At 39.1% G+C, this 15,349-nt stretch overlaps 1 protein-coding gene across 1 annotated transcript in view; it reads left to right on the forward strand.

The window, feature by feature from the left end:
- UBE3D (ubiquitin protein ligase E3D) overlaps nt 1-15,349 on the forward strand; it is a 222,303-nt gene that overhangs the window by 142,805 nt on the left and 64,149 nt on the right. Inside the window, exon 9 of the mRNA XM_036767613.1 lies at nt 3,815-3,953. Coding sequence (XP_036623508.1) covers nt 3,815-3,953 — 139 coding nt within the window. The remainder of the gene's footprint in view (nt 1-3,814; nt 3,954-15,349) is intronic.

Genomic DNA, 15,349 nt, shown 5'->3' on the forward strand with positions numbered 1-15,349 from the left:
CTAACAAGCTACTGCTTGACTATTACTTCAGGTTTGAGGAAGAAAAAAGCCCTGAGATACAAGAAAATAGAATCAGAAAGTTGGAACTGGCAGGGACTTTGGTCATTAACTAGTCAGATGAGGAAACTGAAACCTAGAAACCTTCAGTGACTTACCCAAGATTACAGTGAGAAAGTGTCAGGTCAGAAACTGGCATCTAAGTCTTTTGACTCCAACTCCAGGGCCATTTCTGTTAAACCCCACTGAAAAAGAAGCATTTTAAAATGCATTTAAAGAGTAGGTATTTTAAAAATAGACTTTCCTTCACCTTGAACCCCATAGGTCTCTATTCAGGGAGAAGAAGTTAAGTACTTGCCTTTCAATCCCATCTTTCTCTTCTACCCCATCCTCCTTCTGCCATTAACACTACCTGTTTTTAAAAGTGCTATTTGATTTTTCCTTCCCATCTTTCTTATCCCACTTTTCAAAGTCATTCTTTTAAGTTGTAGCCAAAAGTTTATAAAAGAATTTGTAGCAGCCAAAAAACCCAAAACAAAACCCAAAACACTCAGAACAGAAGGTTCACATCACAGCTCAAGACTAAACATAAACATGCAGTAGCTATTAGCCAATTCATTAAACTTCTTGTTCTTGATTTCTTTATGTAAGGTAAGCATTTCTTAGCTTTTAAGTAAAACTCCTACCCTCCAGGGAGCCGTCATTCTGTAGAGTTGTTGATGGGAGGGTGGTTCCTTTGTAGGAAAACTTAGGTACATATAATTCACACATACTTGCAAAATACTACTACTTTCTTCTGGAGACCTCTGTTTTTTAACAATTGGTACTTAATATTGAAACCATCTCTGTAAAATTCAGCTCAAGTGCATACTTCCCCCTCCCAAACTGGAAATGGTCTTTTTTTTTCCCCGGCGCTTCTGTTATGTAGGCACTTTATTATGCCTACATTATTCTTTTACAGTCATTCTGTGTTGTGGTTATTGTTTTTGTTGGTCCTTCCTTCCTGAAGAGGACCAGCGATATCACAAGGGTAATATCCTGACTTGCTCTTGAATTGGATTTAAGTGAGGCTGAGCTGGGCAAAAATCACCAGCCTCACCTTCTCCTCCGGAGTCATCGGAGTCTGGTGGCGAGATAGGTCAAGATGATCGGCAGCGGCCCAGGATGCAGTGGGTGACTTTGGCCTTTTTAAATTAAAGTCTTTTCCAGGTCTCAGTTTCTCTGAGGCCATGCCCCTTCAGTGACTAAGCGTTAGGTTAGAACTGAGACACAAGATGGCCTAGTTTACCATCACAAAATTATCAATTTGGGAGGGACCCTCTAAGTTTCTGGCCACAACAGAAAACAACTTCTATCTGCACTTACTCTAAGCCATCAAAACCCAAATAATAAGCAGCCGAGGCTTGGGCCAGGGCCTATTATTAGCCATTCAATGAAAGCCAGAGTGACTTGAACAAAATCTAGTAGGAAGAAATAAATAGAAAGACAAATTCAACTGAAAATAATTGCAGACAGCATAAAATACTTGAGAGCATACCCAGCAGGACACACACAGGAACCATATGAACACACTCATTCTACCTTATAGTTACTTGTTATGGTGGGGGGGAGGAAGGGGAGCCACTAGATTGTAAGCCATCCAAGGACAAGGACTGTTTCTCATTTCAATTTTTGTATCTGCTCCAGGATTTAGCATTGATTTGTACACCATAATGCTTAATAAATGGTGGTGGTTGTTGAAATTTTCTTGCATATACAGAACCCCACATAGCTCCTCCAGGATTCAAAATAACTGTTTGGGTGGATAACTATTTAAACCATGGCCCAAACCCCCATCTGATGTATCATTTTATTGCCAGACTTGCCAGAAACATATAAATCCAGTTGTAAAAACATTTAATTAAGTTAGACATGATGTGGAAAATAATAAGAAATAAATCAAGCAGTGAAATATTCTCTATACCCTTACACAAAGAGATGTACATCACCTATACCTTTAGGAGAAGTATAATTGAATTCTCCTGTAGCCCCCATAAATCCCCAGAACAGCAGGAGGCAAATCACTTTGTGCACCGAGAGGGGAATGCACAGGGTGTAGTGAGGCCTGTTTCCTTGCCCCAAGTGGTCTTCTTCTCTTGCCCTCCCCCAGACACAGCTTCATGGTTTGCCTCTGTCATTCTCTCAACCCCTCTTTTCTTGCTTTTAAAGCTGAGTGTGCCATGTTCTTGCCTCATTCCTGGCTGAAGTATTGTGGGAAATGAAGTCTGCCGGAGATACCTCCTTTTAGCTATTTCTTTTGCTATCATTTTTAGACATGGGCAAAGGAGGTTTGTGCAGTAAGATTCTCTAAAAGTTCTCCTGTTCCCTTCTTTACTTTCTTATCTATCAGTATTAGCAATCATCTGCCAAAATTAAGTTTAATTGATTTTAGCTATCAGGTATGTATATTAAAAGGATCAATGATGATTAGAGGTTCTTATAATAATTTCAAATTATGGTGATAGTCATTTAAATGGAGAAGGATCGCATTTTTCTATTCTAGTTAGACTATTGTGGAAAAGGTATTTCATCCCTCTAGTCCAGAATTCTATCATTCAGTAAAGATTTTATTTTCAGTCTTAGAAACACAGCAGATCACCCCCCCAGCTATGCTTTTATTGCAATGTGAACTTTTTAAAAAAGCCAAAAACAAAACCAAAACCCAACCCAAACACAGAGAAACACAAAAAAAGTCCTTCAAAAATCCCTTTAGGTCAGGAGTTCTTAGCCTCTATTGTGTCATGGACCCCTTTGGGAGTCTGGTGAAGCCTATGGACCCTATCTTGGAATAATATTTTTACATGCATAATAAAAAATAGAAAATGTAAAAATACTCAGGATTGATAATAATTATGATAATAAATAGCATTTATCTAACACTTTAAGGCTTGGAAAGCACTTTCTGATTATTTTCATCTTATTCTCCAACAACCCTGGGATTTAGGAGCTATTTTTATCCCCATTTTACATATGAGAAAACTTGTGCCTAATACTTGCCCTGGTTCACATAGCTAGTAAACATGTAAGGCAAGATTTGAACTCAGGTCTTTCTGACTTAAGCTGTCTCTATTTGTTGCACCTCATACTTGCCTATGGATTAGAATAGAAAATAACTATATTGAAATACAATTATCAAAAATTTTAAAAAAGTTCACAGATTTCAAGTGAAGAACCCTTGCACTAAAGCTGTGAGATCCCCACCCTGGGGTGAAAGAAAAGAAAAGAAAGATAAAGGAAATCTTGTATTTTTGTTTTAGAATTTGGGGTATTGGTGAAGAGGAAGATACAGGGTAGGTGTTGGGTGTGAAGACAATATTGAGTCAATATGATAGTTAACAATACAGAGTTAACATGACTCTAATAAGTGAGTTTGGGGGCAAATATTACCTGCTTAGATTTTAGCTTGGTTTCTATCTCTCTGTGTCACATATGTAAAGCGTAACTAGAAGTAATGAGGCCATTTCCACCAGCTGCACACAGAATCACTCTTATTACTTTATAGTCACCCTTCATATACTTTTGAAAACGAACTGATGATTTGGAAAAAATTGCTTAAACCCTGTCTTCTACCAGCAGTACAGGGAGTGTACCTTGGGCAGCTGCTCCCTCATTTGTACTCCTATCTATTGATTTTTTTTTGATACTGCCATTGAGTTTTTGTCTTGCTTTGAAAATTTTGACCCTTATTTAGCTCTGACCCTTTTCTTCTTGCATATCAGATTGTGTGTTTCCCTCATCAGAAAACATTCACGAAAATGTGAATATTGGTGTGTTCCAGGCTGGCCAGTTCATGGGAAAATGATATTGGAGTCCATTCCCTTGTCCTGCCTTCCCAAACCTGCTTGGAGCTACTGTTGATATTATCAAGGAGTAATGATTCTTTGCCACCTTCTCTTCAATATATGAACTCCTTTCAGGTGAGAAACTGACTTACCAGTAGTATGTTTGGTTTTTGGTTTTCGGGTATGTTTTGATAAGGGGGAGAAATGCTTTGTGTGTGCATGCTTGTGTGTGTGTGTTTTCTGCGTCCCTTTCTGAGCTCCCTTTTATTGTCTTCTGTTTCTTAAATGATTCGCTGATGTTCTTTTCTTTCTTTTCCTCTTTTTTTTTAGTAGTAGCGTCACGACACCCATAAAGAATTTGGAATATTGTCATTGTCGCGATTTAGTACGTTTCTGTGAAAGAGTCATAACTAGATCCCTAGCTTGGCTCATTCTCTAGCCCATATGTATATTCAAAAGCACCGTCGTGTAGTGAACAAAATGTTGGATTTGTAAGCATTTAGATTTAGGTTCAAATCATGCCTCAGATGCTGAGGAACCGTGTTACCCTGCACGAGTCATTTAATTTGTCCAAGCTTCAGTCCTTTCTGTGAAATGGAGATGGTAAAAGCACCTGCTTTACACGATAGTTATAAGGCTCAGTGAATTTAATGTACATAAAGTGTTTTTTAAAATTTTATTATAAATTTAATAAATATCGATTAACATGAACATTTGTGCAGAGAAAAACAAAAAGGGGGATTTTATATGTGAAATTGTAGGGTTTTTTCCTATGTGGAGCTTTTTTTTTAATATCAGATTTGACATACTAGATCTAACACTACCCTGCTTTTCTGTGTCCCTTTCTGAACTTCCTCCTATTCTCCTGTTTTTTTAAATGATTCATTGATGGTCTTTTCCTCCTTTTTTTGCATCAGTGTCACTATCCCCATAAGCACTTTATATTGTTGTTATTACATATAAATTATATATATTACATATATGATTATATGATTATATATTATTATTATTACTACTACTACGGTTATTATTACTACTTTTTGATACTACTGTTATTATTATTACCATCACCGCTGCCACCGCTATCACTACAATTACCACTAATGCTGCTGCTGCTACTACTACTACTACTACTACTACTGCTACAGGGCCCTCTGTGTGGGAGCTCTGCAGCATTAAGCATTTCCCACCACTTTGGTTCCTTCTGAAATCTTCAAGAGGGAAGGCCAAGAGGAATTGTCTTGAGCAACTGTGTCTCATGTTGAGTCCCCAGTCTTCTTTCACCTTTGTCCCGAGCAGAATTCCTGGAACAGAAATGGGTGACTGATTTTCATGCAGACTTAGGCGTGATCCTGGTTAAAACTGCGGTGTAGTCAAAGACCATCTTTTGCCCAATGTCCCTGCCTTCAGCACCCTTGTCCTCCTCCTTGGATACTCCCCTCCTCTAATTCTTCTGTCTTCCAGCCCGTTCTTCATTCTATGTTTGTTGCCATCTGGCTCACTTAATTCTTGCTAATTTGCCGTGGTATTCTGCTTTGTTACCCTTCCTCTCTCCTGCCCCCAAAACTCACCATCTTCTTTCTTCCTTCCTGATTCTTGCCACTGGGGAGTAAGTAACAAAAGCATGCTGACTGGTTTCACTACAAATTCTCAATTCCTCTGGGGTCTTTTTGCTTCAGTTGGTCCTTTTCTTAATTTCTTTTTTGACTCCTTCACCTATTCCTGACAGCAGCACTTCCAAATCTTTCTTCCTTTCCTTTTCTTTCCTCCTCCCCTCCCACCCCCAATACAAATTTAGCCTCTACTCTTTTAAAAAATAACTATTCCTGATATTTTACTGAAGAAATTGAAGCTATATGTCCTTAGGTCTCTTGCCTTTTCCAGTCCTCCTTATTCTTAGTGTCTCCCCTCTGAGATTATCTTTAATATACCCTGAATATATGTTGTTTATATGTTAGACTATGAGCACCTATAGAGCAGGGTCTGGTTTTTGCCTTTCTTTGTATCCCTGGTGTTTAGCACAGTGCATAGCATATGTATATATGTGTGTGTGTGTGTGTATATATATATATATATATATGTATAGTGTATATATATAGGCACTTAATAAATGCTAATTGACAGGCACATAGAAACCAAATTCAAAACAATTACAGAGCAAATGTATAATACATTTATTCTATATATGCTTATATATAGAATATATATATTCTGTTTGTCTCCCCAGTTGCAATTATTATAACATGAACTTCTTGAGGATAGGGTTTGTTTTCGTTCTTTTTATTTGTACTTGTTGTTCAGTCGTGTCTGACTCTTCATGGCCCCATTTTGGGTTTTTCTTGGCAGAGATATTATAGTGATTTGCCATTTCCTTCTCCAGCTGATTTTACAAATGAGGAAACTGAGGCGAACAGAATTAAGTGACTTGTCTAGGGTCACACAGCTAGTATGCATCTGGGGATCAGATTTGAACTCAGGTCCTTCAGACTCCCAGGGCTGGTGCTCTAACCACAGTGCCACCTGGCTCCTCTTTTATGTGTATCCCCAGAAGCTAACGTGGTGCCTGACACAGAGCAGGTACGTTATAAATGCTTTTTGATTGATGTTAAGGAATGAAGAGTTAAAAAGAGATGATTAATAGAGAAGGGCAGCTCCATTTGTTTCCCTTGGGCGGCAGAAGAAGACTTGTCCTCTTTAAAGTTATTTTCTTTTAAAAATGGTTTTATTGATGCCTTTCATCTTTATATCATAGTCATTTCTCAAGCAAAAATAAAAACTCTCTCTCACCCCCCCGGATTGAATCCTTCCTCGTGACTAAGAAAACAGTGGAGCAAACACATCTTATATGGTGATGCTACCAGATAGCATTCTGCCCTAGTAGTCCCCCACGTCTTTGCTCTTAGAAGAGATTTGTTATCTAGTATTTCTCTGGTTTTTCAATTACTCAGTTTAGAAAGTTTAGCTTCCTTTTATTGGGCAGGCAGGTGACACGGTGGTTAGAGTGCTCAGTCTGGAGTCAGAAAGGCCCAAGTTCAAATCCAGCCTCAGACACTTACTAGGGATGTGACTCTGGGCAAGCCAGTTTGCCTCAGTTTCCTCATCTGTAAAATGAACTGGAGAAGGAAATGGCAAACTACTCCAGTATCTTTGCCAAGAAAAACCCAAATGGAGGAGTCATGAAGAGTCAGACATGACTGAAAAACAAGCTTCCTTTTATTATCTTGTCATTTACGTCTTTGAAATGATCCTTATGGGTTGTTCTTTTGGATCAATTCGTATAAATCCTAAATTTTTTTTTTTGCCAGACGTAGAATTTAATGTCTCATTAATCTCAGCCTATTGTCACTTAAATATTTCTGCATGAGAACTCTGCTCTGTTAAGCATTGGTAATGGCGCTTCCACTTAGCACCTTTAATCAAGGAAGCTCTTAGTGCTGCCTAGTGAGTAATTGCAGAAATGGCTATTTCTGTCTTAAAGAGTTGCCTGGGACATTGAGAGGTTAAGTCACTTGCATGGAGAGTGTGTGTATGTACCTACTCTCATTTCAGTCCATTTGCCAAATCCTGTCACGTGCGAATTGTTTCATGGTTTGTGAGCCGTTGCTACAGACCTTGGAAGAAGTGCTCTGGTAGTTTCTACCTAAGGCCTTTTGTCCCTCTTTCCTAGGGGTGAGGGTGGGAAGCTTCCTTATTAGAGAAAGTACCAGGTCACTTTTCATCCTAGATAAAGGATAAGGGAAAAGAGAGAATGTCTCTTTGCAAATATCAGATAGAGTTGTCTCTCTTTTATTTTCTTAACAAGTACTTAATTATTTCTATCCAGAATGAGGAAAGGGCTATTAAATTTTAGAAATGCTTAGGATTTCTCATAGGTCACATCATTTAATGCTAGGTGGTATAGTAGACAGAGTGTCAGGCCTGGAGTAAGGGAGACCTGAGTTTAAATGCGACCTCTGACACTTATTCACTGTGTGACTCTGGGTAAGTCATTTAACCTCTGTTAGTCTCAGTTTTCTGATCTGTAAAATGGGGATAATGATTGCACCTACTTTTTGGGATTGTTGTGGGGATAATTGTGAAGCACATAGCACAATGCCTAGCACATAGTAAGCACTGTATAAATGTTAGTTATTTTTAGTGAGCAGCATCTGTGAGGAATGTTGGTAAATATTCCAGTAGGGCCAGAAGATCCAGATACCATCCCTACATTTCCAGTTCTCTGACTAAAAGCCACGTAGTGAGGAATATTTCTTTTTCTGCAAAGAGGATTATTCTAGATTTCCTCCCATTTTAATGTTGCCTCTGTTAAGAGCCTTTAATGTTGCTGACAGAGCCTGGAAGGAAGAGTGTTTTTCTTGAGTTAGAGCTATAAAAGTGTTCAATATTTAACTACTTAACTTAAACTAAAGAGAGGCAGTATGGTGTAGTGGGTACAGAGCCAGCCCAGGAGCCAGAAAGAACTGGGTCCAAATCCCACCTTCCTCATTGACTGGCTGTGTGACCCCCAGGCAAGTGACTTAACCTTTCAATGTCCCAGGCAACTCTTTAAGACTGAAATTTGCTGAGGAGGTGCTGACCTGCCTCGGTAGAGGGATTTTCCTCATTCTGGAGGATGCCACATGGATGAAACCACAGATTTGGTTTCTAATCTTAACTTAAGGCCATTTTGGCAAAATGGTGCAATCGGGATATCCTCCATTTTTCACCTTCTTGAGAATGTACAGAACTGGGAGAAGAGTTTGGAGGGATCCTAAGCACAGATTTTTTGTTTTGTTTTCTCTTTAAGGGCATCTGTTTCCACTGCTCTCTAAATTGAAATTCTCAATTGTGCATTTTGTAATTTGGTATCAGCATGGCAAAGAGGTCGATTAGTAGATGGCTCCATCTGTGTTATATCCCTTCCCCCGCTGACAGCACCCAACGGGAACCTTCTTTGGAAACTTCTTTGCAGCTACAATGTAGGAATAGAATACTCTGTGATCTGGGCCACTCAACTGAAGAGACCTTTTGAGTGTCTTCTATTTCTGATTATATTTAGATTCCTGATGCCACCCAGAGTGTATGGAGTTCTCCATAGGAGAATAAAATATTGTAGTGGAAAGAATGCTAGATTTGGAGTCAGAGGACCTGGATTCAAATCCTACCTCTTTTATTAACTACCTGTGTGACCTTGGGCAAGTCATTGCCTCTTGGACTTCAGTTTTCTCTCTTTAAAATGAGGAGGTTGGATCTGATGACTTTTGAGGAGCCTTTCAGTTCTAGACTTACCCTATGATCACAGTCAGCTTCCTGGCACCAGTCATTATATATGGGCTTCTCCAAAGGAAAACAGGATGCTGCAATTGAGAGAGTGCTAGATATGGTTTTTGAGGACCTGGATTCAAATTCTGACTCAACACCTTCCCGTGTGACCTTGGACAAAGTCATTATATCACCTCTGGTATGGATTTCCTTTATGTTTGGTAGAGGATGGCTAGTCATTTTCCATTACTGTGTCAGATCTTGCTGATTCCAAGTTAGTTTTATTTTTTGTGATGTTCACTGCTTGCAGGGACGATGTCTTCTTACCCTTTTAATGAAAGAAGTGCTTCTGATACGGCGCCTTCTGCCTAACCAACAAGAGCTTGGCTTCTTTCGTTTCCTAATGCAAAAACCATGCTTTCCACCAGACTTTTCACCAGCTGCCCTATAGTAACCTGTAGGTTGATTTGTGTTGGAGGGTCTTGTCAAGTTCTTTTTGTAATTTCTCCTCTTGAACATCTGGAACAGATATTTTCATCTAGGCTGCTAAAACTGCTGTGGGGGACTCCTTATCTAAAGCTCATCAGGAAGACCGGAAGGCAAGTGTAATAGCCATTTAGATTTGAAGATCTTCCCCGCCCATTAATAGGCCGTGTGACCTGTCACAGGAAGCCTAAGTCACATGTGGTGGGAGGAGCTTCCTGACAGGAAAAGGAAGTTGTGTCACAGGAAATGCTGAGAGAGCAGTTATGGCCGTTAATGACAGTTAGAGCTGAGGGAAGAGAGTTGACCTGGGATACAACTTCCTTTTCCTGTCAGGAAGCTCCTCCCAGCACGTGTGACCCAGGCTTCCTGTGACATAAGCAGGTCACGTGGCCCATTATGGGAAAGATCTTCAAATCTAAATTTCTATTATAGCAAGTGACCAGACATCCTCTGAAAGCATTTTCCTTATCGCCCTCTGGCACAAAAATGAAACTAATTTGCTGCTGAGTGTTGCCAACTTCTTTTTTTCAACTGAACAAATAAATAACGTCATTAAAAGCATTTACAAATAAACATTTACATAGCACTTAGTATGTGCCAGGCACTGTGCTAAGCCCCACATAAATATTAATCTCCTTTGATCCAGTAATCTTGGGAGGTGCGATTATTATCCCCATTTTACAGTTGAGGAAACCGAGGCAAACAGGTTAAGTGACTTGCCCAGGGTCACACAGCTAGTAAGTGTCCGAGGCCAGATTTGGATTCAGGTCTTCCTGACTCCAGACTCAGTGTTTTATCCATTGTACCACCTAGATGCCTCTAAGGAACCTCAGAGGCCATCCAGTCCTGCCCATTCAGTTTACAGATGAGGCAGTTGAGGCTCACGCAGATAGTAAGCATCAAAGGAAGGGCAGGTACTCTGCCTCCAAAATTCATTGCTCTTTCAACTGTACTACCTCTCCAGAGAGAACATTCCTCCAGCCACATGTAGCTTTTTTCACATCTTTGAGGGGTTTTTTGTTTGTTTGGTTGGTTTTTTTGTCATCTAGTGAGCCTCAGTATCAGTGTGGTCTGCTTCCTCCAACAGCCTGTCAACTTTTTAGTCATGTTCTAAAGGTCTCACATTGAGTTCCTATGGTTAAATTAACACGTGTAGACCATATAAAAATTGTATGATTCTTAGAATTGTCAATGTGCATCAATGAGAAGCGTTTTCACACTTGTTCCCAAAGCTGGGAACACCCTCTGTTGGCTCTCTGTGGGGGCTATTTAAAATCATCAGAAGAGTCAAGGCTTTGCCTCTTAACATCAGATGTTGTAAGAGCTTTGACAAATGCATTAGAAGAGAAGACTATCAGACTTTTGCTGGGAATGAAAGACCTAGGTGATTGACAGTTATGGCAGCTGCTCCCAAGGAATAGCATTCTGTATGACATTCCAATATAACCATGTCTATATCCTTGCATATATCTCTCTGTAGCAAGAATGAAGAAGGGAGTTGTGTTGATGCATGTGGGTCCAGAGAGATACTGCTGCTTCTTCCTCTGCTTCCAATATCCCTTTCCTCTGTTAAGATAAAGAATCACAATTAGAATGCTGTTGTAATATTGGGGAATAAATTCTCAAGAGGAAGTGATTGCTGATCTTGTCATTTTAGGATATTTTTTTAAAGAAAATTATTTTTTTAAATTAGTAAACATTTTCTTTCCCTCCTAGCTTTTACACCCATTACCCATTAAGAAAAGAAAATCCTCTTAACCAATGAACAAAGTCAAGCAAAAGATATTTCCATATTGACCGTGTTCAAAAATATATACCTCATTCTGCATCTTGAGTCTGGTGCCCCAGTGGGTGGCATGCTCATCATCTGTCCCACTGGAATTGTGGTTCGCCATTACTTTGATCTTGTCTTTTAAAATTATTTTTATTTAGAATGTTGCTGTTATTATATAATTTCTTCTCTTGGTTCTACTTATTTCACTCCACGTGATTTCATAAAATGTTTTCAGCTTTCTCTGAAACTTCTCATCATTTCTTATGACACAGCAGTCTTCCATTGATTTCATATGCTATCATTTGTTTAGCTGTTCTTCAGTTCATGGGTACTTAATTAGTTTCCATTTCTACCACTACAAAAAGAGCTGTTATAAATATTTTATACATATAGGTCCGTTTTTCTCTTTCTTTGTATTGGTGGATCAAATAATTTGCACAGTTTAGTGACTTTTGGGACATAGTTCCAAATTGCTTTCCATTATGGCTAGATCTAGTAATTTTAAATGCCTTTTCTCAAAAAGGATTTCTAGGGCTTATTTCAGTCTTGGACAATTTGGATGTGAAAAGGATAACATCCAGTTCTAAAGTCATGTGGCCTCAAGGCCGCAGGTTCCCCACTCCTGACACAGAAAATTCTGCAGAATCAGAGAGCATAGCACAGGTCATAAATACAGCAACTAGAAGGGATTGTAGAAATCTAGGAATCATCGGTCCAGCCCCCTCCTTTTATAAATGAGGAAAGGGAAGTGATAGCCATTTTTTGCTTTTGTTTCCTACATGATTATCCTTAGGGCTGCTGCCTTTGACTGAGTTCACCACCACATAAGCTGCATTTCTTCTATGGTATGCTTTGTTCAGAGAAAGGATAGATGAGGATCAAGACCTAAAAGTTCTATAGGGGCGAGCCAGCTGAGGAGAGATGGACAGTTCTCAAGAATGAAATATGGAAAACCTAAAGAGAAGCAGTTCTGAAGGAAGAGGAAAAGGGAGTATTGTCTAAAGAGACCTATGTGAATGTTTAGGGAATTCATCAGCTTATCATGCTTTAGAAAGACATGTACAGAAGATGGCAACAAGGTTAGTGAATGGAATGAATATAAAAATGTGTCAGGGTCCAGTAAAAATAGTGTCAGGTGTGCTAAAGCTTAGAATGGACTGAGGCATGGGAGGAAAGCTAAGGACAATGAAAGGTTTTTTCGTTTGTTTTGTTCTGCTTTGTTATTAGCTATATTGGAGAAAAGAGGAGAGGATGAAAGAGAAGCTGGTGGTCACAGTGTGGGTGGTGTGGTAGGCCAGACTTGACCCTTGGGATGAAATAAGACATTTGTGGACTTCTTGTCAGTTAAGCTTTATGTATTACCAGTAAACAGATATTTGTCAGTATTTGTCTTGGAAGGAAGTTTGCTTAGCTGTAGCAAGGGAAAAAATATTCAGAGCTGGGAAAAAATACTCATTGGAGATGCAGCCTTGATTTAATTGAGCACAGCTTCTCTCCCTTTGTGTTGCCCATATTGATCAGACTGAGGGAACAGCTGGAGTTCCTTGTATCCAGACTTGTTTGTGCTCCTGCCACTAGGATATTTTGTCATTGACCTGGCATTTAGTCCCCTGAGACAGTTAGTTTTAATTACTTTTTACGGAAAAGAACTAGCCTGGCCACATGGTGGGGCACCCTAGTAGACTTTCCTTCCGCCACAGGTAGAATGAAATAACTGAATATGGAAAGAAGGCAGAACTACTCAACTCTTTTTTAAAAATTATATTTTTATTTATTGCATTAAATATTTCCCAGTTATTTAAAAATTTTTTAACGCTCATTTAAAATTTTTTTTAATTCCAAATTTTCTCCTTCCCTCCTGCCCCTCCACCACTTTTTAAGGAGGCAGGCAATATGATATTGATTATACTGTGAAGTCATGCAAAACACTTCTATATTGGCTGTGTTACAAAAGAAAACACACACACACACACACACACACACACACAAACAAACCTAAGAAAAATGAAGTGAAAGAAGTATGCCGCAGTCTATATTCACAGTTCATGAATTTTCTCTCTGGAGGTAGATAGTATTTTTCAATTGTGGGTCCTTTGGAATTTTCTTGGATCATTGTCTTGTCTGTCACAGTTGATCATCTATACAATGCTGCTGTTACTGTGTTTAATGTTCTGGTTCTGCTCATGTCACTTTGTGTCAGTTCATGTAAATCTTCCCAGGTTTTTCTGAAAACATCCTCTTTGTCCTTTTTTATAGCATGATAGTATTCCATCGCAATCATGTACCACAACTTGTTCAGTTATTTCCCAGTTGATGGGTATCCCCTCAATTTCCGATTGTTTTCCACCATAGAAGGAGCTGCTATGAATATTTTTGTGCATATAGATCCTTTTCTTTTTTCTTTGATCTCTTTGGGATACAGATAGTAAGCACTAAATAAATCCTTCCTTCCTCTCTCCCTCTCCCACTAAATCTATTATCCAAAACCATAAAATGCCTTGTTCATCCATTCCCTGATATTGATGAGCATTCCTTTAATTTCCAATTCTTTGCCACCACAAAAAGAGCTGCTATAAATATTTTTGTACATATAAATCCTTTTCCCTTTTCTTTGATCCTTGGGATACAGACCTAGTAGTGGTATTGCTGAGTCAAAGGGTATGCACAGTTTTATAGCCTTCTGGGCATAATTTCAAATGGTTCTCTGGAATGATGATACCAGTTCATAAATCTACCAACAGTGCATTAGGGTCCCAATTTTTCCATATCCCCTCCAGCATTTGTCATTTTTCTTTTCACATTAGCCAATCTGATAGGTGGTATCTCAGAGTGAGAACTACTCAACTTTTAATTTACTTTTGTTTTCTCTATCAGAAAGAATAATCTTTGGACTAGAAAAAACCAGAATGGCTAACAGGGAATTGATTCCTAGGATATTGAAAGAATATCTTAGGATTTTAGATGTAGACCTGAGACCTTGGAGGACACAACTCCCTAATTTAACAGATAAGGAAACTTGAGATCGAGGGGAAGTTAAGAGATTTGCCCAAAGCCAGACAGGTAATAACCACACAGAAACAGGATTTGAATCCAGGTCTTCTGGTTCTGTGGATGGAACACCCGGCCTGGAGTCAGGCAGACTCATCTTCCTGAGTTCAAATCCACCCTTCACTATCTTTGCCAAGAAAATCCCAAATGGAATCACAAAGAATCGGACACAACTGAGCAACAAAATCTTTGGTTCCAGAGCCATTGTTCTTTTTACGGTAACACATTACCTGCTAGCCGCCCTTGTTGAGTTCTAGTTAACTAGGTCTAGACTTAGAGTATAAAGATCCTAGAAGAATTGGGGGATGTTCATACTTCTTCAGAAAGATCTTTGGGAGATCTTGAAGAATGGGAGAGGTGCTATAGGACTAATTGGACCTTCAGATCCTCCTATTACTTTGGGCCATGGAGTGTGGGCTAATACCAGAAGAGGAAGAAGCAGTAAACAAACCCAGGGCTTGGGCTAGGGATTGTGGGAGAGGAGGAATAAGAAAACGTTTTGTTTCTCCTGTAATCTGTCCTGCTTGATGCCCTATTCTTCACCCCCTCAATCTTCTGTACCCTTTTTGGTTTACTTTTAGCCTCTGAATCTTTTTTAATATTTCAGGATGACCACACAAGCCTAGTAGGTTATAAGATTTCAGGTGGTCTGAATGTGGATACTTGTTTCCAAACATGGATACTTATGCAAAAAGTCAATTAAAAAAAAAAAGAAATTGAATATCTTTCATTGCCTACGGCTATGAAGTAAGAGATAATTTTATGCAAATTGAATGCAAATTTGAATGTGTTTAGTCAAAGTCTAGGTTCCAACTCTAGGGCTTTTATTTATAAAGGGGAACTTTCTGTTTGCTACTTTTAGGGAGAAAAGAAAGATTTATCATGATGGAGATAACTAAAAGAGAGCTTCTCTTGGTCCAGTGTAGAAAGCCCATTTAGGGAAAGTACCATCCTTCAAGTAAGATATTAGGTAGGAAGTGAT

The sequence above is a fragment of the Trichosurus vulpecula genome, chromosome 7, assembly GCF_011100635.1.
Source record: "Trichosurus vulpecula isolate mTriVul1 chromosome 7, mTriVul1.pri, whole genome shotgun sequence".
Taxonomy (NCBI): Eukaryota; Metazoa; Chordata; class Mammalia; order Diprotodontia; family Phalangeridae; genus Trichosurus; species Trichosurus vulpecula.